The sequence below is a fragment of the Neomonachus schauinslandi genome, chromosome 3, assembly GCF_002201575.2.
Source record: "Neomonachus schauinslandi chromosome 3, ASM220157v2, whole genome shotgun sequence".
Taxonomy (NCBI): domain Eukaryota; kingdom Metazoa; phylum Chordata; class Mammalia; order Carnivora; family Phocidae; genus Neomonachus; species Neomonachus schauinslandi.
In genome coordinates this window covers 174,309,391-174,331,214 of record NC_058405.1, presented here as the reverse complement: position 1 = coordinate 174,331,214, position 21,824 = coordinate 174,309,391, and the positions used below count along the sequence as shown (strand labels likewise).

Sequence of the window (21,824 nt, the reverse complement as noted above, 5' to 3'; positions counted from 1 at the left end):
ACTTCATATACATCCATGTTTTTACACATACACATTTTTTAAAAAATTGAATGCCTTTAGGTGGTAGACTGTACTTCCCTGTTTACCATAGCGTTTCTTCCAGCTTGGCCTTAGCTTATGCCCCCAGCACTTGCCTCTGTGGCTGCCTGAGGGCCCCTGCTTTTTACTTAAGTACCAATACAGGGAGGTCAGACCAGAATGGTGTGGCAGCTATTTATTGATCTACAGGAGGAGAGCTGAGGACAGCCTGCTCGTCATGTCCTCAGAGACTCAGCATTGTGAATTGCCCCTGCAGGGTCATTTTTATACAGCATGAAGTAGCCCTGTACCTGGGCAGGACTGATCTGAGTTGTACCTTGAAGGACACGTCCTGCAAAGGCCTCAGCCAAGGAAGGTGCCTGCCCTGGATAGAACCTCTGGAACATGTGGGTCAGCTGCCAGTGTGAGCAGTAGCCCACGTACTCCTTCATGTCTACTCGTCCAGGGCGTATCAGGGCAGGGTCCAGCCTAAGGGGACAAGGCAGAAAAGGCAGAGTCACAGGCACAAGTACCACCAGGACCCCCCCAGAACCTCCTGATCCTCCCAAGGCGCTGACGGGGTGAAGTCTTGCCTCGCAGCCTCAGAGGGCCTCACCCCTTCTTACCTGTCAACATGGTTGGTGGTCATGAACACGATGCGTGCCTCGGTGGATGCCACACCATCCAAGGCATTGAGCAGTCCGCTGAAGGTGAGGCGACCCAGACCTTGGTACTTGACTGGGTCTAGAGGAAGGCAGAGATAAAGAAGTGTGGCTGGCCATGACCCTGCTTAAACCCTCTACTCCCCACCACATTCCCTGACTTATCTGTGCCTCTTGTGGACTCCTATTGCCAACCCCAGGCATCTTCGGTCAGCCCTCTGGATTTCCACTTTCGTCCACTGCTCCTCACTTACTCCTGTATCTCATTTACCTTCATTTAGAAATGCTTCCCCTTTCCTCAAAACCCCTCACTCACTCTCTGCAGCTAGGTCTCGGCTAAGAAAGGCTGCATCCACGTCCTCCAGGAGCACCAGGCTCTGCTGTGGGGCCACGCTCAGCAGGTGGTTGAGCCGGTCGTCGGAGAGGCTGGAGTCCGTAAGGCTCAGCAGGCAGATGCTGTGTTCCAGTTCCCCTGCCAGGGCTGTGCTATGGAGGATGGGAGGACAGGAGCTGGGCAACCTGGGAAGCCGTTCCTGGGCCCAAATGCTTGTCCTCACCGTCCTGGGTGGGTCTCAGAGACCTAACCCTTCTATGACCCGAACGTTCCTCATGTCCCACGTTTATCCTGTTCCCTGGTGCCCACATTCAACTCCCTTTCCAACCCCACGGCCGATTTTTTTCTCCAGTTCATGGATTAAGAGAGAATGTGACCCTACTCACATAAAACTGCTTTTTCCACAACCAGGGGGCCCATAAAGCAGGTAGCCACGTCTGTAGGGAATGCCTAGGAATACAGCCAAGAGGATCATCAAGACCTAAAATGAATTCCTGTACTCTACCCCAGATGTCCACATTCATTCCCAACGCTGCCCCCTGGTGGCCTGATGACCTTGGTATGGGAGGAAATCACCCCCACGGCAACTTCTCTTTCCCCTTAATGTCTGGGAATTAGGCTAGAGCTTTATATTTGCCCGTCTGGCCACAGAGACCAGCCCGTTTCCCCCTACTCTTGACACCACATCAAAAACGTCCTGGCCAGGAGCCTGGCTGCTGCTCACCTCTGTCAGTGTACCACTTGGGGTTATCGATGAATTCCCGGACGTCTCTGACAATTCGGTCAGCCAGACCCTGTCCTAGAACCACAGAATTCAGCGGCCGCCGCCGGCGTGGATAGCCGAAAGGACGCCACTCAGAGCCCATGGCTGTGTACATGACCGTCTTCCCTTCCTCCTGCTGCAAGGCCAGCTCTCGAGCTAGGAGGGGGAAGATGAGACAAGTTACAACTCAGATCTTCGCCACGCAATTAAGCAGAGCTGTGCCAGAACAGCTTCCCTCTTGGTCCCCTGGGCTGAGATCCTCCTCTCCAAGCTTCCCTTGCTCCGATGTCAAATGCCCCCATTCTTGCAACCCCCACGTAAGGCCAGCCTGTGCCATCCCTCACCTTCCTCCAGGATGTTGAAGAAAACCTTTCGGTCAGTGCCCAGAGCTGTGAAGGTGACAGATTCCCAAGGGGTCCCTGTCTGCAGGTCTATCATCTGCATCTCTCGGCTTCGTTCCACTCGGATCCATTTCCCCTGATACCTGAATAAAAATGGTCAAGGCAGGGTGAATGAATGGGTCAAATCCAGCTCCCTCATTCTCCTTTTCTACTCTTTGAGCCCTCCCTGGTTCCCAACCTTACCAGATAAAGTGGTTCCCAGGGCTGGGGACAAATTCAAACTTAGTGGAGATGCGCCCACTCTCATGCTGAAGGTACGAAGTCTCAACACTGAGGTGCTGAGTACGGGTACTGTGGCGGGTGAGCCAGCTAAGCAACCAGGCATAGCTTCGGTCTCGAGCAGGGACTTCCAGTGTGATCATGTAATGGCGCCGGAATGCCACCAGGCCCAGTTGGGCACCCTTGCGGGCCAGGGCCAGGGCTGTGCCCACACCCACAAGCCCAAATCCAGCCCCAAAGTAGGGATTGTCCTTCAGGGCCAGAATAAAGTCTGAGAGGGGCATCTTGAGAGGGAAACACTCAACTTTACAGGCTCTGAGGCATTTTCAAAACCTGGGGTTGGGAGCAGCAGAGATGGGACAAAGCACAAGATTAGTTCAGAAACTGGACTCCACAATCCCTCCTCACCCTTGCCCACTCCCTCCCGCAGAAGCCAGGTGCAGGAAGCACAGGTCAGTGCTACTGGGTGTTTCAATATCCTCTGTGGGCTGGAGGAGGTGCTGGAATGCAAGAGCTGAGACTCCAGGCCCCTTTTTCCATTTTACCCTTCATTATCCTGTTCATATCTCATTTTCTGCCAGAGGACTAGGTCTGAAGATTCTTTAAACATGAGAGAGCAATGTAACCAGCTTCTCATCAGGATAATGGACAGAATGTTTGTGGTCCCTGGGATTCGCTGAGATAGAACACTGGCCAGAGTGAACAGGGGATGAAGAAGTTATTTTCTTCCACTGACCTGTCAGTAACCTTATGCCTTGTCACCATGATTAATGTCCTTCAAATACCCTGTCCTTTATATGCTCAATTGCTAACGTCCTGTTCAGCCCTTTATTACCTCCCAACTGCCTCTTGAAAATTAATTTTAGTTCTTGAAATGTCATCTTAATGGGTCTCTCTACCTACTGTTTCACCAAATCACCTCACAGGGATTTAGAACTTTCTTCATAAAGTCCGCTTCAATCCTATTACTTTGGGTACCGCAACACCTCCAATGGCTGGCTCTCAACAGATCCCTGAATTAGGTAAAAATTTCTTTGCCTGGTACTCAAAACCGTCCACAGCACGGCGCCCACCTATCTTTCATTCTTAGCGCCTAATACTCCCTGTTGTACAAATACGCAAAGAACCTTCTCCTTGCTCAAGCAGGTCTCTTTACGCGGAATACCCATTCTAATTGATTCTTTCCCTCTCTCCAACTGAAGACCTGTCCATTTGCTGCTTTCTCCATGGAGATTTTTCCCGAACCCCCGCCCCAATAAAACGTGACCGAGTCTAATTCTAGAGATCCCGAGGGATAGGAGGCTACGTCGTTTCTAGTACACCTTCCCGGCCCCTGCCACTTTGCGCGGGGCGCAGGGGGCACGCGGGGCGGTGAACCGACGGCCGAGACCACCGCCGAGGCTCAGAGTAGAATCCAGAATGCCAAAATACCTATGCATGGAAGGCCACAGACAAAGCCCTTCCCCCTCCTGGCCCTTGACGGACGCCCAGAAGCCCCCTCCCGAACCCCCTCCACACCCCAGCTCGCGCCTGCGGCAGCGTGATTTGGAATAACCCGTCACCCCGCCCCCTTACCGCCATGACTCTCTGGCCCTCCCTCTCGATGGTTTCAGCCCTGCGCACTTGAGGGAAGCGCCGCTCGGCCCCGCCCCCGCGTTCCTTCACCTACTTCCCGCCACACCCACCCAGCGGGCCCTGCCGCTCTGCCCCACAACTCTCGATGGTAGTTCTCGGGCTTCCCGGTTGGGGGAAGGGGCAAGGGGAAACGCCAGAGAAAACCATAGAGTACCCCGTCAGCCGACGAGCGGAAGAGAGAGCGGCCTCCATCGGCCCCGAAGTCCTAGAGGTGGCTGGGCCGGAGGCGGTCGCACAAAGGGAGTCCCGGGAGGCCGCTCCAGCCGCTGGCGGACCATAGAGACTCGGCTCCCGCCCGCCCTGGGCCGGGAGGTGAGTGAGCGGCTCCCGGGCGGGAAGTAGTAGGGGGTGCGTGTGGAGCGGGCCGCAGGCAAAAGTTTCTCGAGCCCCAGGATGAGGGTGGGCCTGGGCGGCGGGACCCCTCGGGAGGAGGTGCTGAAGGGAGCACGCCGACGATCGGGGCCCCGGCGCACCACAGCAGCAGTCCCGGTGCCCCAGCCGCGTCACTGTCCTGGACCCCGCCCGGTTACCCGCTGCCTCTCCTCAGGACCGTAATCATGACGATGCTCCATCCCAAGCTTTGCAGGTTACAAAACGCCTTTCCCATTTGCTGGCTCTTGTGATTCTCGCTCCCGCCCAACGATGTGGACGCTGTCATCACCTCCACTTTACAGATAGGAAAGCTGAGGCCCTGGGAAGCGAGGTGACTGTATCTGTCTGAGGCTACGCGGTGAGTCAGAGCCCAAAGGCAGGTGGAATCCCGGGTGCCTCAGGTCTCATTCTTTCCGCAGGCCCTCTCTCCACCTTAATTTGTCCTTTCTCTTCCTCAATGCCTCTGCCCCAAAGATACGCTCATTTCTCCTCTCGTGACTACCTGTCTCCCACCTCACCCGCCTTCCAGCGGGCGAAGGTTCAGGTTCTCCATCTAGAAGGACCTAGTCCTCCTTGGCTCCCCACAGAGCGGTGATAATATTCAGTAAGCGAAGGCTGTGGTTTCCAGAGAACCCTCTGACCGTGGAAGTGCACTTCCCAGCTACCTTCCCCTGAGCCGAGGTTTTGAGTTGCAGGGTTTTCACCTGCAACCTGATTTCCTAGCCCTAAGCCCTCACTCGACGGGCATGACTCAATTTCATGAAGCTATTACCGCCATTCTTATACATTACTAATTATTCAGCTTCAGCTAATTTTAGCCCTGTATAACAGGATATGCAGTTTAGTTGCCATTCATTTCTCGATTGTGTTCTGGTGTTTTCAGTATGAGGCCAGAGTCAATGAGTTTGATATTTCTCTGGGTGGGTTACTTTATACCTAAGGAACCACTGGTTTGTTATCTTTGTAGAAATCTAGCTTTCCTCTGATGCATCTCCCTGTCTGCAGTTCTTCACTAGAATCTCATCTGTCTGACTTGTGTAGACTGTTGTGGTTTGTGTTCAATGAAGTGATATTGTCAGTCAGTTGCGCTCAGAAAGCTCCAAGTCTAGGGAGGGAGACTGATAGGTAACAAAGGTGCAGTGTGACAGAGTTTCTGGCAGAGCTAGGTACAAGATGCCAGTGGGACCCCAGAGGGAGTACCTTCTATGAACAGTGTCAAGAAGCCATAGCCAAAGTGACATTTGTGCAGATTCTTAAAGGATGGGAGTTGATTAGCCAGATAAGAGAGATGGAGAAGGGGAAAAGGCCCATCAGGCGGGGGGGGGGGGGGGCATGTGTGAGGGTATGGGAGCAAAAGAGGATGTGGTGAGCCTGGGGTGTGGCAGCTCATTGATATGGCTGGGTCAGAGGTCTGTTAAGGGGAGAGGTGGAAGATGATTCTGGAGAGGTCAGCAAGGCCAGATCCTGAAGGAAGGGCCTTAGACCTATACTAAGGAATAGTGAGATCATAGTATGTTAAGAGGGGAAGGGACCTCTGAGATCCCTTGGCCCCAGTTTTGGTGCAGATAAGAAAACTGAGGCCCAGATTGCTTAATGATTTCACCAAGGTCACTTAGCTCCAAGAAACATAACCTTCAGTCTTTAATATATTGGCTAAAACTTGTTGACTCTCTCCTAATGCTGATCCCTATTAGCATCTGTATACTTTTTGTTCTGAACATTGTTGTAAAAAGACTTCTAGGTTAGCTAGGTATGGCATGTTGCCATGCAAGGAAATGCCTAAGTGGGCAGACATTGGGCCGTGCCCCCACACCAACGGGGAAGAAAGTGAGATTTCTAACTCTATTTTGTTTGGGTTCTCTTCCATTGGCTTTTCAGCACATAAGGAGACCACAGAACACCAGTCAGTGGTGATGACAGACCCCGTGTTGGACTCACAGCCAACCAGCAACACTGGGGAGATGGATGGACTGTGCCCTGAGCTATTGCTGATCCCCCCATCTCTCTCTAACCGTGGAATCCTGGAGCCCGTCCAGAGCGCCTGTCCTGCTGAGAACCCCACACCTTTGCCTGCTGACCCAGGCTGTCTACTGGTAGAGGCCACAGCAACTGAAGAGGACACAGGGAACATGGAGATCATTGTGGAAGCAGTAACTGGAAACCTGTCCCCAGGTGCTCCTGGAGAGACCCCAGGTACCAACCCAGTCGCTAGCAGGCCCCTGGGACAATCAGCCCTGAGGTTTTCTCTGTGCTATTTTTGACCCTTTTGTATAAATAATGATGAGAACACAAGGTAGCATCTTATTTTTATTCTTAGAGATGTTGTCATTTGGTTTGCAGTTGGTGAATGTTGATTGAAGGCTGGCAAGGTGGTTCACAACCTGGTACCAAGCTCTTGGCAGAGCCTCTCCGTGCAAGGACTTCATGTCTGCTAGGCAGGAATCCAGAAGGGAAGACCTTTTTGACACCTCCACCCAATCCTTACTCCTATAGCGTATTGACCCTCCCACTCAGGAACTGCAGCCAGGGATTAGGCAAAAGGCCCAGCATCTCCACTACCCTGGGCTTGGCAGGGCTTCCCGGATGTAATCCGGTATTTCCTTGCCCTAGTTTCTTATGTGTAACATCCGTAACTCATCCAAGGCATGTTGTCAAGAGTGGGAGTTGAGCATTTATATTTATGCTAGAAAAAAGATTCTCCCCTTTATTCTTCCCATATCTACAACTTCTTATTTTTAGATAACTTCCCCGTTTGTTAACTGTCATTCTCCGGTTACAGTTGTCACAACTTGCCTTGGCAGTGTAGTATAGTGACAACGAATCCTGGGAAAGATTAGCTAATTTGATCATAGAGTGTTTCTAAGCTTCTGTGTCATAAAGCAAATAATAAAGACAGAACAAACATGGGAAAAACATTTGCAATACAGACGAGATCGGGCGCATTCAGGGTGGTATGGCCGTAGACAACATTTGCAATGCATAAGGAAGAGTTATTCTCTTTAATTTTTTGTAAAGATTATTTATTTATTTATTTGAGAGAGAGAGAGAGAGAGCTAGCAAGAGCAGAGCAGGTGGGTGGGGTAGAGAGAGAGAAGCAGGCTCTCCACTGAGCAGGGAGCCTGATGCGGGGCTCCATCCGAAGACCTCAGGATCATGACCTGAGCTGAAGGCAGACGCTCAACCGACTGAGCCACCCAGGTACCCTGAGTTAATCTCTTTGAAATTCAAAGAGCTCCATAATAAGAAAAAGAAAGGGTGTTTTTTTTGGGGGGGTTTTTTTGAAAGGGAAAAAGAAACCTACATGCGATTCACTAAAGAAGAATAAAAATAGTTAATAACCATAAGAATGCTTAATCTCACTAACACACAAATTCCAGTTAAAAATAATTACGAGGGGTGCTTGGCTGGCTTAGTTGGAAGAGCATGTGACTTTTTTTTTTTTTTTTTTAGATTTTATTTATTTATTTTTGCAAGAGAGAGACCGCACACAAGCAGGGAGGAGGGGCAGAGGGAGAGGGAGAAGTAGACTCCCTGCTGAGTGGGGAGCCTGATATGGGACTTGATCCCAGGACCCTGGGATCATGACCCGAGCTGAAGGCAGACGCTTAACTGACTAAGCCATCCAGCCACCCGAGCATGTGACTCTTGATGTCAGGGTTGTGAGTTGAAGCCCCATGTTGGATGTAGAGATTACTAAAAAAAAAAAACTTAAAAAAATAATAATTATGATACGCCATTGTTGTTTCTCAACTTTGGCAAAAATTAAACATTTTTTATAATACCTAGCGTTGGTGGGAAAACAGATACTGTCTTATAGCTTACAGAGAGTATAAATTTAGCATAATCTTTTGAAGGTCAATTTATCTACATAACAGATTTGAAAATATGCATACTCTGACCCAGTAATTCCATTTCCTAGGGCTCTGTCCTCTAGAAAGTGCTCACACGCATGCACAAGAATACAGGGGTAAGGATGTCCAGAGCTGCTTTATTTACAAGGGTTGCAAATAACCCAAATGTCCATCAGTAAAGGCAAGACTTCATTTTGACCTGTTCATGCTTGGAAGTACTATGAACTGGACAAAAAAAATACTAGATCTGAAGGTACTCATAGAAGAAAGTATCTGATCTATAGCAAGTGGGGGGGGGGGAAGCAAATTGCAGAGAAATGACTCAGAAAGGCCTAAAACAATATAGACCAAATTGTGTGTGTAAGGGTGAGGTTGGTTATTCTTTCTGTAGGTACATCCATGTCATTTGAATTGTTGCACTGAATTTTCTTTAAACAAAGAAATGATAAAGAAAAAAAGAACCACCAGAGTAGACATGGCACAAACCTGGGCTGGGGTCTTAACAAGTGCAACGGCCTTCACCTCCCAGAACTCTGGGTCCCTCTTCTCGTAGGGCAGCTAGAAGACCAAGTGCGTGTTTCCTCAGCCTTTCTTTATCAAGGTCCTGCCCATTGCTTAAGAAATGACAGTGATTACTATGAACACGATTTGGGTCTTTTGAAAACAGATGTTCTCCATTTTATGAATTACTGTGCCTTTGAAAAAAATCTCTTTACAGAATGTAAAAAGTAACACTTTGTCATTTAAACTGCAGATATTATCCCCAGATTGTCATTTTCTTCTTTTGAAAGCTCCTAATTTTTCCTGAGGGCAAAACGTATTGCCTTTTCGTAATGCTTTCTGGATTTGGTTACTGCTTATTGTATTCATTCAGCAAATGTTTATTAAATACCCATTTTATGCCAAATATGGTGCTTCCTACTGGGAACCCAGGTACATGTGCATACTGACTGTCCCTGACCTCATGGGGCTTACACTCCGGGGAGAAGACTTAAGGTCCATCTCCACTCCACCAATATTAAAAGATTCACCCACATTTTCTACCGGTAGCTAACGCCTGAGAGTCTCGTTCCATCTGATTCCGTGCCTTTCTCTGTCGGTCCTCTGCCTGCAGGTGTCCTGGTAAAGGTGGTGGAGGTGTACTTCTGTGAGCGCTGTGAGCAGAGCTTCGCAGAGCCCACTCTGCTGGCCCTGCACCAGTGCACTGAGACCCTTATACAGCCTCTAGCGGACCTCTCTGGCCCCCCATGCCCTGTAGAGCTGACCCCCAGCAACCTCCCTCTCTCTGGCCCTCCGCAGGGCCAGGGCCCACCAGATAGCCCCCTGCCGTGCCCTGTGTGTAGACAGGAGTTTGCCCAACCCCAGGCCCTGAAGAGCCACTTCAAGAGTCACCGGAGCACTCCCGACACCTTCCCCTGCCCGGAGTCTGGCTGTGCGTTCTCGGCAGAAGATCGCAAGGGTCTGCAGCACCACCTGAGGCTGGCCCACACCACAGTTCCTGTGCCGTGTTCTTTCCGGGGCTGCCCCCTGCTCTTTGGGAGCCAGCAGGGCATGGAGCTGCACCGGCAGGCCCATTACCCTTTCCACTGCAACCACTGCAGCTTCATGGGCTCCAACGTCAAGCTCTTCCGGCAGCATCAGCGGAACCACGGGGCCAGGACGCAGGGAGAACTGTCTGCCCAGCAGAGTCCTCCATCCCAGGAGCTGCTGCCAGGTATGAGGCCAAGGCCCAGCAGTCCCTTGCCTGGAATGCGGCCACGGTCAGTCCTGTAGGAGAGGCAGTTGGTTCCAGTGCCATGAACATGTGCGTGAATGCAAGGGACTCTGGAGCAATGGTTCAGGAGGGCAGAATTACTGATGGACATGGGAAGGCCTCTCGAAACCTTGTGCCAGTCAGAATATATGAGACAAAGAGGAAGTCTTTGTCCATGACAATGAGTGAAATTTGGCTTTGGCAACACTGTGGCTTTGAAGTTACTTGATGATTATTTTTTTTTGATTCATTTCAGAACTTTCTGAGGGCAAAAGCTAAAATACTGTCAGTGGCTGTAGCCACTGGTAGAATGCCTGTAGACTTCCTGTTAGAGCAAGTGGGATTGGGCCAGAGAAGCTGGGGTTATTTTAAAAAGAAGCCTTCAATGAGGGGTGGTACTTCACTGATTCTTACTCCTCTTGGTCTCAAAAAGAAGGCATGAGGTGAATAGAGGAGGAGGAGGAAGAAATAGGCCAGGAGAGGCCAGGATTCTGCTGAGAGACCTAGGCTTGCTAAGACTGCTTGGTGCTGTGTTCCCAAAGAGAAGACCCCTCTTTCCTGGGAAATAGTCCTACGTCTTTGCCTTATTGAAGCAACTGCCTCTGTGGAGAGGTAGAAGCGATGAATTGGAGGGGACAGGGAGTGACCCTGAATTGCTGAGTTAGGCTTCTCAGTAGACCAGTTTAGAGGTCAGGCTATGTTCACCTGCACTGGGCCACCGGCCATTAGCCCTGGGAACCCGAGTGCAGTCGACCCATTCTGTACCTTCCAGCCGTCTTCCCGCACACTGATCTCAAAGCCCTTGCCTTCAAGGGGTCTGAGGATGGTGTTATCTGAGGTTTGATTTGCTTTAGGTTGGAGCATTAATGATAGCTTAGCTCCTGGTCTTCCTCTGTCTGCCTTGAGTGGTAATAAATGTATAGACCTCGAATCCAAGTGCAAGGTTCTCTTCCACTAAATGGGGAGGGGGTGGTCCTGCCAGCCAGGAAGAGCAGCAGTACAAGCAGCCGCTGCTGTTGTTGGCTCCTGTAGACATTATCAAGTTTTATGTGTCTCCAGCCCCCAAACTGCCCCCTAGAGAGGAAGAGCCGTCAGAACGAGCAGATACGCCCTTGCCCAGGCAGGAGTCAGCGGACGAGGAGGACGTGGAGGAAGAAGAGGAGAGTGGTGCCCTGAAGGACACCCAGAAAGCCCTGGAGAAAGGCCAGGGGCCTCAGCAGTTAGAAGGTAATGACGTGATTAGGCTTGACCCTCTTGGTGGTGGGGAGGAATGGATCGTGGCTCTGGGCTTTGGTTTATAGCCTTTTGTTCTTAACCTTCCACTTTGATTTGTCTAGTGGGGAAATGACAAATGGGTAAAGACTGTAGAAACACAGAGTAGGGGTCAATGGAGTTTGCTCTCCTGGGCTGGTTTTCCTCAGGCAGAAAGCTCTTTTGCAGGAAAGGAGAGGGTGATATTCATCATATAAAAGTACCAGAGGTTATTGGTCAGCAGCCTGTCTTGTCTGGCATTGGGCCCATGAATATTTTATTTCTGAATCCTCGCTTCCCGGTTTTCCAGCTCACTAGAACAACATTCGAAACCCATCCATCCCACAAGGAAGCACGTTTACTGTCAAGTGAATAGAAAAGATCTGATTTGTACAGTTCTCTACAATCTAGAACTCAATGAACCAGTGTTTAGAAGCAGGAGTACTTGACCTTCTTCTCTTCCCTTCTACACACTCTGTGGGTTTCTTTTCCTTCCAACCAACCCTGCTGGTCCCGCTGCCTACTCCCGTGAACGAGGGCAGGAAGAACGAGAATGCTTCATCCAGATTATTCTCTTGAGCAGCTCTGGACATAGGCTTAGGAATAGTAGGTGGCTGGGTAAAGCACTTCAGATGGGCCCACAACAAGGTCAGAGAAACCCTTGTGATTTTGCTTCTTCCAGTACTTGAATTTCTCGTCTCTTTTTTGAGACGACGCTGTTTGAGATGCTGTTGTTAGGTTTCCTGCCCAGAAAAGGGAAAGGCCACGTGATGTTGTATCAGGGCAAATGGTGGTTCTTCCGTTATCTGGGCAACCCCCGACCCCACACAACCTCGCTGTCAACCCTCTCTACCTTTCCCTCTCCCAGGGGATGTGGCTTCTGGCCCCGAGTCCCTCTTCAAGACCCACATGTGCCCAGAATGCAAGCGCTGCTTCAAGAAGCGGACGCACTTGGTGGAGCACCTGCATCTCCACTTCCCAGACCCCAGCCTCCAGTGCCCCAACTGCCAGAAGTTCTTCACCAGTAAGAGCAAGCTCAAGACCCATCTGCTGCGGGAGCTGGGCCAGAAGGCCCACCGCTGCCCACTGTGCCATTACAGCGCGGTGGAGAGGAATGCGCTCAACCGCCACATGGCTAGCATGCACGAGGACATTTCCAACCTGTACTCGGACACCTACGCCTGTCCCGTGTGCCGCGAGGAGTTCCGCCTCAGCCAGGCCCTGAAGGAGCACCTCAAGAGCCACACGGCGGCGGCCGCCGCGGGGCCCTTGCCCCTTCGCTGCTTTCAGGAGGGCTGCAGCTACGCGGCCCCCGACCGCAAGGCCTTTGTCAGGCACCTGAAGGAGAGCCACGGCGCGCGGGCGGTGGAGTGCCGCCATCACTCCTGCCCCCTGCTCTTCGCCACGGCCGAGGCCATGGAGGCGCACCACAAGAGCCACTACGCCTTCCACTGTCCGCACTGTGACTTTGCCTGCTCCAATAAGCACCTGTTCCGCAAACACAAGAAGCAGGGCCACCCGGGCAGCGAAGAGCTGCGCTGCACCTTCTGCCCCTTCGCCACCTTCAACCCGGTGGCCTACCAGGACCACGTGGGCAAGATGCACGCCCACGAGAAGATCCATCAGTGCCCCGAGTGCAGCTTCGCCACTGCCCACAAGAGGGTGCTCATCCGCCACATGCTGCTGCACACGGGTGAGCCGCCCGCCCCTCTGCAGTTACCCCTACAGTCGCCCCTACCGTAACCCCTACAGTAACCCGCCCGTGATGGCGAAGACACACGAAGGGCTCCGCGTCCGTTGTTTTCTTTGACCCCGTGTTCCTAGAGCTAAATCTACCATTTGTAGTTTACAAAGGAGCCGTAAGTGGAGGGTCCCTTGGCTAGTAAGACGGTTAAGCTGGGATCGGAATCCAGGCAGTCTCCTCCCATGCTCTAACCGTGGTGCCGCTGTGTCTCACCCTCGGGCAGGCGTGGACGGGGTCAGTACCCAGCCTATTAAAGCGGAGAAACCCAGAGTAGGAGAGATACCTTCCTTTGTGATTTAGGTTTTCAGAACGTGCTATGAGAGATGGGGGGGGGTGGGGAGACTGAGCCGTCCACACCCGCGAGAGCCTTGGCAGCCGACGCGGACCCTTAATTGGTTGCCAGCATTATACCGATGATTTGACTGACAACCAAATTGGGCTTCCTGCTACGGCATCATCCCATTTGTGATCTCTAGGCAAGCATCAGTGGGTTGACAAGACAGTTTTTAAAAATCTCATCAAAGGGGCGCCTGGGTGGCTCAGTCGTCACGCGTCTGCCTTCGGCTCAGGTCATGATCCCAAGGTCCTGGGATCGAGCCCCGCATCGGGCTCCCTGCTCGGCTGGGAGTCTGCTTCTCCCTGTCCCAATCCCCCTGCTTGTGTTCCCTCTCTCGCTGTCTCTCTCTGTCAATAAAATCTTAAAAAAAAAAAAAAAAAAATCTCATCAAAGACTCTAGTTTGGGAGGACAGCTTTTAGGCAGCTTGGGACAAAGCCATTGCTCCCAGTGAACAGTTCATTTCTGTGCATGCTTTAGTCACCAGCTCTCATTTTTCGGAGGCCCTTCATAAAATCTCCCATCTCTAAGAGTTTGCCGACTTCTTTTATATTATCTCATTTAATGCGTAATAACAGTCTTGCAAGGAAGGCAGGTAAAGGAGAGAAACTGAACATGTAAATGGCCCGTTTCGGGATCACACAGCTAGTGTTAGAACCGGAGCCAGAATACCATTTCCCTTGCCTTTCACCACAGGGAAACGGGCTGAGTGGGTCAGCAGGGATCACAGGGAAGGGTCCTGAAGGAACGTGCCCCCTTAGTGCGAGCTCTTGCCCAACTCCACGGACAGCTCTTTCTTGTGTTCTTGCTGGGCACCGCGGAGGACTTTGGGACGTCTCGCTTAATCATCTCACCAACCATCAGCAGTCAGTATTTCTGTTGCCCCCTCTTTGGAGGCAAGGAAACAGACTGGGAGGGGTTACATGACCTGTCCAAGGCCACATAGTAGTAGTAAGCTGGGATCTGAACCACCACTTCCTAGCTCTGTGGTTTCCCTGTGCCTCAGCTTCTTTCTCTGTAAAATGGGGCAGTCCTAGCACCTGCCTCATAGGGCTGTTGGGAAGAGTCAGCAAGAGGAGGCATTTTTTTTTTTTAAGATTTTATTTATTTATTTGTCAGGTAGAAAGCACAAGGAGAGGGAGTGGCAGGCAGAGGGAGAGAGAGAAGCAGACTCCCCGCCGAGCAAGGAGCCCGATGCAGGATGCAGGACTTGATCCCAGGACTCTGGGATCATGACCTGAGCCAGAGGCAGACGCTTAACCAACCGACTGAGCCACCCACGTGCCCCAAGAGGGGGCATTTTTATAAAGTGCTCAAAAGGGAGCACTTTGTAATGCACATTCTGTACCTGTTAGCTATTAATATCTTTATTAATGGGTTGGACTCCAGAGTCCAAATTCTTAACCACTATGTTGTATGGCCTAATTTTTTCTCCTCTTCTGCAAAACTGAAGGGAATTGGGCTAAGTGGAGCACTCGGCCGTTAGTGCCAACAAGCTCCCCAGCAAATCCCGGTAGACTCGCCAGCTGGTTGTGGAAAGCATGGTCTTCACTTGCCCCCCGGCTTCCTCCGTGTTGGAGCAGAGGAGGGGGCCGGGAAGAGCTTTCGCTCGTGCTGGGCATCAGGGCAAACTTGCAGGCGTGGGGGCGGTGGGGTGGGGGGGTGGTCTGTGTGCTCACTCCACCTGCGTCTGACCCGTGTTTCTGCCCCTCCCATTCCTACCCCCACTCGCACCCAAGGTGAGAAACCTCACAAGTGTGAGCTCTGCGACTTCACGTGCCGAGACGTGAGCTACCTGTCCAAGCACATGCTGACCCACTCCAACGCCAAGGATTACATGTGCACCGAGTGTGGCTACGTCACCAAGTGGAAGCACTACCTCAGTGTGCACATGCGGAAACACGCAGGGGACCTCAGGTAGGAGCGCGAGCCTCCCTCCCTAGCCCAGGAAGCTGACGCTAAGCCAGCGTCCTCTTGAGCTCAGCGTGCTCTCCTGGCCACAGAGCGACTCCTCCCAGTGCCCCTCTCTGCCCCTCTCCTGTCCGCTCCATTGCCTGCAGCTGGCCTCTGTGCCTGCGGCCCAGTCTGCCTGGGGAGAGCTCCCTGGGCTCAGGGAAGGGAGCACAGACCCAGAGTCGAGGCCTAGACGGGAAGGTGGCCCTTGAGCTCTCACAGAGTCCGGGCCTGGGAAAGTCGGGAGACGGCACCTGCAACCCCAATCCTAGCCACGTTCCGCATGCAGGCAGGCTCCCCTCTGCGCTGGGGCACGGCTGGCCAGGGGGTTTCTCCAGAGCTTTCACGCCTCCATGGGAGAACGGGCTCTAGGCACAGACACCTGCCCCGTGGGGCCACAGCCCGGCAGCTCCTTCCGAGTCCAGGGCGGGTGGCGGATTCATGCTGTCTTCCCTGTGGGGAGCAATGTAGAGTCTTCCCTGTGGGGAGCAATGTAGGGGTCGGAACATAAGCCCTGAAGATGGGCTGTCAGCCCTTCGCTTCTTCTGTAACCTGAGGCAGGTCATTGACCTCTGTGCGTGAGTCTCCTCACTTGGAAGTAGGTGCCGATGTCGTAGGGTAGGGGCAAAGAATAAGTTAGATGACACGAGTAGACGCTGAGCAGAGAGCCTCGTCCGCAGGAAGTACTTACGGGCTGGTTACGGGAGATTGATCACGGCGCCTTTGCCGCACCCCCCCTTCCTCCTCACCAGGTACCAGTGCAACCAATGCTCCTATCGTTGCCACCGGGCCGATCAGCTGAGCAGCCACAAGCTGCGCCACCAGGGCAAGTCCCTGATGTGCGAGGTGTGTGCGTTCGCCTGCAAGCGGAAGTACGAGCTGCAGAAGCACATGGCCTCCCAGCACCACCCGGGCGCGCCGGCGCCGCTCTACCCCTGCCGCTACTGCAGCTACCAGAGCCGCCACAAGCAGGCGCTGCTGAGCCATGAGAACTGCAAGCACACGCGCCTGCGGGAATTCCGCTGCGCCGTCTGTGACTACCGCACCTTCAGCAACACCACCCTCTTCTTCCACAAGCGTAAGGCCCACGGCTACGTGCCCGGCGACCAGGTGTGGCAGCTCCGCTACGGCGGCCAGGAGCCAGAGGGGCCCGGGCCGTGCCCGACCCCCCCACCCGACTCCGAGCCCCCGGGCCAGCCGCCCGCCCAGCCTGCGGGGCCAGACTGTGACCCTGGGCCCGTGGTGGAGCCCCCCCTGGACCCGGCGCCACCGGAGACCAGTGAGGAGGAGAGCGCCGGCAGACCGGATGGCAGTGAGGTTCCGCCGGGGGCCGAGCTGGTTGGCAGCCCCAGTCCGGCGGAGGTCGATGAGGCCGGCTGCACGCTACACCTGGAGGCCCTGGGGGTAGAGCTGGAACCTGTGGCCGAGCCACCCCTTGAGGGGATGGCTGAAACCGCCCCTGTGGCGTTCAGGCCCCTGGATGCCTCAGGGCCAGAGGAAACTTTGACACAGCTGTCTACCTTTGAAGGTGCCGGAACTTCTGGCTTGGGTGCCAAAGAAAAGCCCGTTCTGGAAAAGCCAGTTCCTGAGGCCCCCCAAAATGCCCCTTCCTCAGAGGAGCCCCCTGACAGCTGGGCGGGAACCTTCAAGGCTGCTCTGGCTGCCGAGAGCGCCCCCCTCCCCCAGTTCCCCGAGTCAGAGTCCTTACTCAGGGCCCTCCGGAGGCAGGACAAAGAGCAAGCTGAGGCTCTGGTCCTGGAGGGGCGGGTTCAGATGGTGGTGATCCAGGGAGAGGGGCGGGCTTTCCGCTGCCCGCACTGCCCGTTCATTACCCGCCGGGAGAAGGCCCTGAGTGTGCACTCCAGGACGGGGTGCCAGGGCCGCCGAGAGCCCCTGCTGTGCCCCGAGTGTGGGGCCAGCTTCAAGCAACAGCGCGGCCTTAGCACCCACCTGCTGAAGAAGTGCCCCGTTCTGCTCAGAAAGAACAAGGCTTTGCCCACACCGGGTTCACCCCTCCGTCCGCATCCCCTGCCCCCGGGGACCCAGGACTCCGAGGATGCAGAAGGTGGGAAGCGCCCGCCTGCACCGTTAGAAGTAGAGCTGGTGCTCCCCAAAGATGCTGCTTCTGCGCTTCCTAGGGAGCCCGAAGAAGTAGAGGAGCCTCCTGGCACGCTCTGCGTCTCCGCAGCCCCTCCTGCAGGGAGCACCTCACCCGCAGAGACCCCCCAGAAGTTCCACTTCGAGCAGGGCAAGTTTCACTGCAACTCGTGCTCGTTCCTGTGCTCTCGGCTCTCCTCCATCACCTCTCACGTGGCCGAAGGCTGCCGGGGGGGACGCGGCGGGGCAGCAAAGCGAGGGGCCTCCCTTCTGAGCAGCGGGGACTCGGCCTGCGCGACTAGGGGGGGCGCGGAGTGCAGCCCCGGCAGTGGGGACCCAGCTCTGGCTCCCAAGCAGAAGGGGGCCCGCTTCTCCTGCCCCACGTGTCCCTTCAGCTGCCAGCAGGAGCGGGCCCTGAGGACTCACCAGAGCCGGGGCTGCCCCCTGCAAGAGCCTGGAGAGCTGCAGTGTGGCCTCTGCGCTTTCAGCAGCCCCGCCGCCGCCGCCCTGAGGCTCCACCAGCAGCGGAGGCACCCCGCCGCTGCGCCGGCCCGCGGGCCCCGGCCCCCGCTTCAGTGCGCGGACTGCGGCTTCACCTGCAAACAGAGCCGCTGCCTGCAGCAGCACCGGCGCCTCAAGCACGAGGGCGTGAAGCCCCATCAGTGCCCCTTCTGCGACTTCTCCACCACACGACGGTACCGGCTGGAGGCCCATCAGTCCCGGCACACGGGTGTGGGCCGCATCCCCTGCAGCGCCTGCCCGCAGACGTTCGGGACCAACTCGAAACTGCGCCTGCACCGGCTGAGGGTCCACGACAAGACGCCCACCCACTTCTGCCCGCTCTGCGACTACAGCGGCTACCTGCGCCACGACATCACCCGCCACATCAACAGCTGCCACCGGGGCGCCCCCGCCTTCGCCTGCCCCCAGTGCGAGGCCCAGTTCAGCTCGGAGACGGCGCTCAAGCAGCACGCCCTGCGCCGCCACCCCGAGCCACCGCCCGCCGCGCCGGGGCCCCCCGCCGAGGCCGCCGCCGCCGGCCCCCTGCGCTGCGCCCGCTGCGGGCTGCTGTGCCCCAGCCCGGCCAGCCTGCGGGGACACACGCGGAAGCAGCACCCGCGCCTGGAGTGCGGGGCCTGCCGGGAGGCCTTCCCCAGCCGGCCAGCCCTGGACGAGCACCGGCGGCGGCGGCACTTCAGCCACCGCTGCCAGCTGTGCGACTTCGCAGCGCGGGAGCGCGCCGGCTTGGTCAAGCACTACGTGGAGCGGCACGAGGGCGAGGCGGCCGGCCAGCCCCCCCTGCGTTGCCCCTTTTGTGACTTCGCGTGCCGCCACCAGCTGGTGCTGGACCACCACGTGAAAGGGCACGGCGGCACCCGGCTCTACAAGTGCGCCGACTGCGCCTACAGCACCAAGAACCGGCAGAAGATCACCTGGCACAGCCGCGTCCACACGGGGGAGAAGCCCTACCGCTGTCACCTCTGTCCCTACGCCTGTGCCGACCCCTCCCGCCTCAAGGTAAGGCCGCGGGCAGCCAGGGAACTGCCCGGGTTCTCGGATCCCGGCTCCTGGTTATTCATTAGTTCCGGGACCTCCGCCGGGCCCCGGGGCGCGGGGGGTGATGCTTCACGGGGTGGTTGCGAAGGTGAAATTCCAGCGTGCGCACTTGGCCCGCGACCAAGGCATGTAATAGTTGGGTGGTCATCTAGACGATAACGGCTAGCATTTATCGAGCACTTACTGCATGCTGGACGCCGTAATTTTAATCCTCGCGAAACAGGAGATCTAGTTACCTTTGCTCTTTCTCGTTTTATAGATTAATAGACTGAGAGTTAGGGGTTAAGCACCCAAAGGCAGGCCCAGTGGGTTAGGGTGGCGTCAGAGTGGCCAGACCGGGGAGCCCGCTTGGGAGTACGGCGAGGGTGGGAGCTCCTCCGTTGAGGACCAAGGGTGCGCATTTTCCGGGCATACTCTGCTCTTCCCTCCTCCAGTACCACATGCGGATCCACAAGGAAGAACGGAAGTATCTGTGCCCCGACTGTGGCTACAAGTGCAAGTGGGTCAACCAGCTCAAGTACCACATGACCAAGCACACAGGTGAGTCTGCGCCGTTTCGACAGGCCTAAGGGGGTCCCCCCAGCCCCCACTCCCTGGCACGCCCAACCTCCCTGAGGTGGCAGATGTCCTTACTCAGATTCAGGGCGCACATTGGGGGTAGAGGGGAGGCTGACTGGCCAGAATAGCTTCCCAACCCACTGAAGACCTATGAGCATCAGGAGAGAGGTGAGCCTGAGGGCCTGGACATGAGTACTTTGTAAAAGCTTCCCTGCTGACCGTGGCACTAGGCCACCCACCCCCCATTGAGAAGCCCGCAGCGTAAACCCGTGACTGACGGACGTCTGCTTAGTTCCGGCAGACACGATGGAACTATTAGGAGTAACGAGGAGAACATGGAAGGTTCACCTGTTTTAACTTCTTTTTTTCTCTTGGGTATGGAGTCCATGAATTTTAGGTGCTCAGGAAACGGCTAATGATGGCATGTCTGTATTACGCATAGGATGCCCTCATGTCAAGGAAATAACCAGATACATTTCAGGGCACTCTGCATCTATGAGGGCCACTCTCTTGCCTCTACCCCTTCCTTCTTAAGCATTTTCGTTTACTTCTTGAGTTGAACAAGGAGTTCTATTTAAATGGATTCCCAAGTTCCATGAGTACCCCATGATCAAAAGGGGGTTGGAGTTTCCCATTTGGGGATATCTGAGTGAGTATTCATTGCTCTCAGGTGGCTACTCAGGGGTCCAGTTAGTTAGCAGCATTCATTGGGCACTCATTGTACACAAGGGGCTGTGTCGGGAGGAGGGCATGGAAACGTCAGACGGGGCTGGAGCGTTCCAGAGGTGCGGTCCTGAGTCAGCTTGCTGCTTGGGTCATGTCCCAGGATCTCAGGGACTCCTGGGCCCGCGAGACGTTGCTCCGCCCCCTTCGGTAGTAATTTTGTTCGTTGGCCCTGCCCGCCCTGTAGGGCTGAAGCCATACCAGTGTCCCGAGTGTGAGTACTGCACCAACCGGGCTGATGCGCTGCGCGTGCACCAGGAGACACGGCACCGGGAGGCGCGGGCCTTCATGTGTGAGCAGTGCGGCAAGGCCTTCAAGACACGCTTCCTGCTGCGCACCCACCTCCGCAAGCACAGCGAGGCCAAACCCTACGTGTGCAACGTGTGCCGCCGTGCCTTCCGCTGGGCCGCCGGCCTGCGCCACCACGCCCTCACGCACACCGACCGCCACCCCTTCTTCTGCCGCCTCTGCAGCTACAAGGCCAAGCAGAAGTTCCAGGTGGTGAAGCACGTGCGCCGGCACCACCCCGACCAGGCCGACCCAAACCAAGGCGTGGGCAAAGACCCCGCCACCCCCACGGTGCACCTGCACGACGTGCAGCTGGAGGAGCCCAGCCCCCCTGCTCCTGCCGCCCCCCCACCCGCGCCCGAGGGCTGAGAGCCCACGCGGCCTCCTGGGGGGCGTGGGCCGAGCCGTGCCGGCTGGAAGCAGAGCTCGCCTGCGGCTCGGGGCCTGAGGAAGGGCTGGCTTCGAGGAGTCCGGGCAGCCGGAGGCCTCTGGGGACTCAGGCTGTAGCACTGTGACGCTGATGGCCACATACCCGAGTGACATGGACCACAAATTGATTTCCGGTTGGGGCACACTGTGTTTCTAACCCGTGAGTGCCCGACTCCTTCATCGCCCCCCCAGAGTCCCTGGCTCTGCGACCTTGGTTTGACGCATTCTCTCTTCCCCTGCCTCCTTGCTCTGCCAAGTCCGCACAGTGTATCTAACTGCATGTGCTGTCGCGCCGGCTGCTCTCTAAAGCATGTTAAACAGAACGGTTCCTAGCTTACCTACGCGTCCACGTCCCTGACTCAACACGGCCAGGCTGTCCTGTCCATCTGCCCGGTTCCCTCTCAGACCTCTGCCTCTCCTCTGTCTCCTTCCATCTTCGCCGAGGGATTCCGAAACGTTCCCGGGTCTGCCTTCTCTCTCTGTCCTTGAGCCTATCTTGGCCCTTGCCCTGCTCCTTATTTCTGAGCCCCTTGGTCTACCTGTAGACCCAGGAAGCCTCCCGCCCCGGAAGCAGCTTTAATTCAGCCTCTATCCTCAGCCTGGCTTGGCAGCTGCACGGGAGTTAAAGCACGAGACAGTGTGAAAGGCACGGGACTTGGGGGAGGCGGGGAGCCCAGGGAGAACCTCTAATCCAGAATTCTGAGTACCTCACGGTGACCATATGCTTAATCATTGAAACTGGGACACGCTGGGAAAATGAAGAAGAGTACTTCTAATCATTATAACGGGACAGTAGACATAAACCGGGACTATTCCGGGCAAACTCTCGGGAGGGCTTGGATCACATAACCCTTTGTCTCCTCCTTTTGCCCTTAGGAGCC

At 55.2% G+C, this 21,824-nt stretch overlaps 2 protein-coding genes across 6 annotated transcripts; one reads left to right on the top strand and one right to left on the bottom strand.

Annotated features, from left to right (window-relative positions):
- Positions 1 to 192: 192 nt before the first annotated feature.
- LOC110591931 (mitochondrial chaperone BCS1) lies at positions 193 to 4,046 on the bottom strand. Of its 4 annotated transcripts, none has more exons than XM_021702914.2 (8): positions 3,973 to 3,999; positions 2,362 to 2,730; positions 2,122 to 2,261; positions 1,739 to 1,933; positions 1,401 to 1,464; positions 997 to 1,166; positions 645 to 762; positions 193 to 507 (listed from the first exon to the last, which is right to left on the bottom strand). In XM_021702914.2, exons 2-8 carry the CDS (start codon positions 2,679 to 2,681, stop codon positions 255 to 257), a joined length of 1,260 nt encoding a protein of 419 aa, XP_021558589.1. In that variant the 5' UTR covers positions 2,682 to 2,730; positions 3,973 to 3,999; the 3' UTR covers positions 193 to 254. The 4 variants fall into 4 exon arrangements, with proteins under 4 accessions (XP_021558589.1, XP_044769342.1, XP_044769345.1 ...); XM_044913407.1 differs by lacking the exon at positions 3,973 to 3,999 and adding an exon at positions 3,916 to 3,953; XM_044913410.1 differs by lacking the exon at positions 2,362 to 2,730 and having other exon boundaries at positions 3,973 to 4,046.
- Positions 4,047 to 6,310: 2,264 nt separating this feature from the next.
- ZNF142 (zinc finger protein 142) lies at positions 6,311 to 21,076 on the top strand. Of its 2 annotated transcripts, XM_044913406.1 has the most exons (8): positions 6,311 to 6,597; positions 9,370 to 9,969; positions 11,068 to 11,235; positions 12,128 to 12,952; positions 15,078 to 15,255; positions 16,044 to 18,906; positions 19,380 to 19,485; positions 20,414 to 21,076. In XM_044913406.1, the coding sequence occupies exons 1-8, from the start codon at positions 6,318 to 6,320 to the stop codon at positions 20,881 to 20,883; spliced, it is 5,490 nt and encodes a 1,829-aa protein (XP_044769341.1). In that variant the 5' UTR covers positions 6,311 to 6,317; the 3' UTR covers positions 20,884 to 21,076. The 2 variants fall into 2 exon arrangements, with proteins under 2 accessions (XP_044769341.1, XP_021558742.1); XM_021703067.2 differs by lacking the exon at positions 9,370 to 9,969.
- Positions 21,077 to 21,824: the final 748 nt, after the last annotated feature.

What these genes read in the sequence shown, in the direction of transcription:
- LOC110591931 (XM_021702914.2), bottom strand. Translation starts at nt 2,681, where the DNA reads ATGCCCCTCTCAGACTTTATTCTGGCCCTGAAGGACAATCCCTACTTT. An exon ending in CTTCAACATCCTGGAGGAAG is followed by an intron (nt 1,934 to 2,121) that starts GTGAGGGATGGC and finishes TCCCCCTCCTAG; the next exon opens with CTCGAGAGCTGGCCTTGCAG. An exon ending in ACCACCAACCATGTTGACAG is followed by an intron (nt 508 to 644) that starts GTAAGAAGGGGT and finishes TTGTCCCCTTAG; the next exon opens with GCTGGACCCTGCCCTGATAC.
- ZNF142 (XM_044913406.1), top strand. Translation starts at nt 6,318, where the DNA reads ATGACAGACCCCGTGTTGGACTCACAGCCAACCAGCAACACTGGGGAG. An exon ending in TGCTCCTGGAGAGACCCCAG is followed by an intron (nt 6,598 to 9,369) that starts GTACCAACCCAG and finishes CTCTGCCTGCAG; the next exon opens with GTGTCCTGGTAAAGGTGGTG. An exon ending in ATCCCAGGAGCTGCTGCCAG is followed by an intron (nt 9,970 to 11,067) that starts GTATGAGGCCAA and finishes ATGTGTCTCCAG; the next exon opens with CCCCCAAACTGCCCCCTAGA.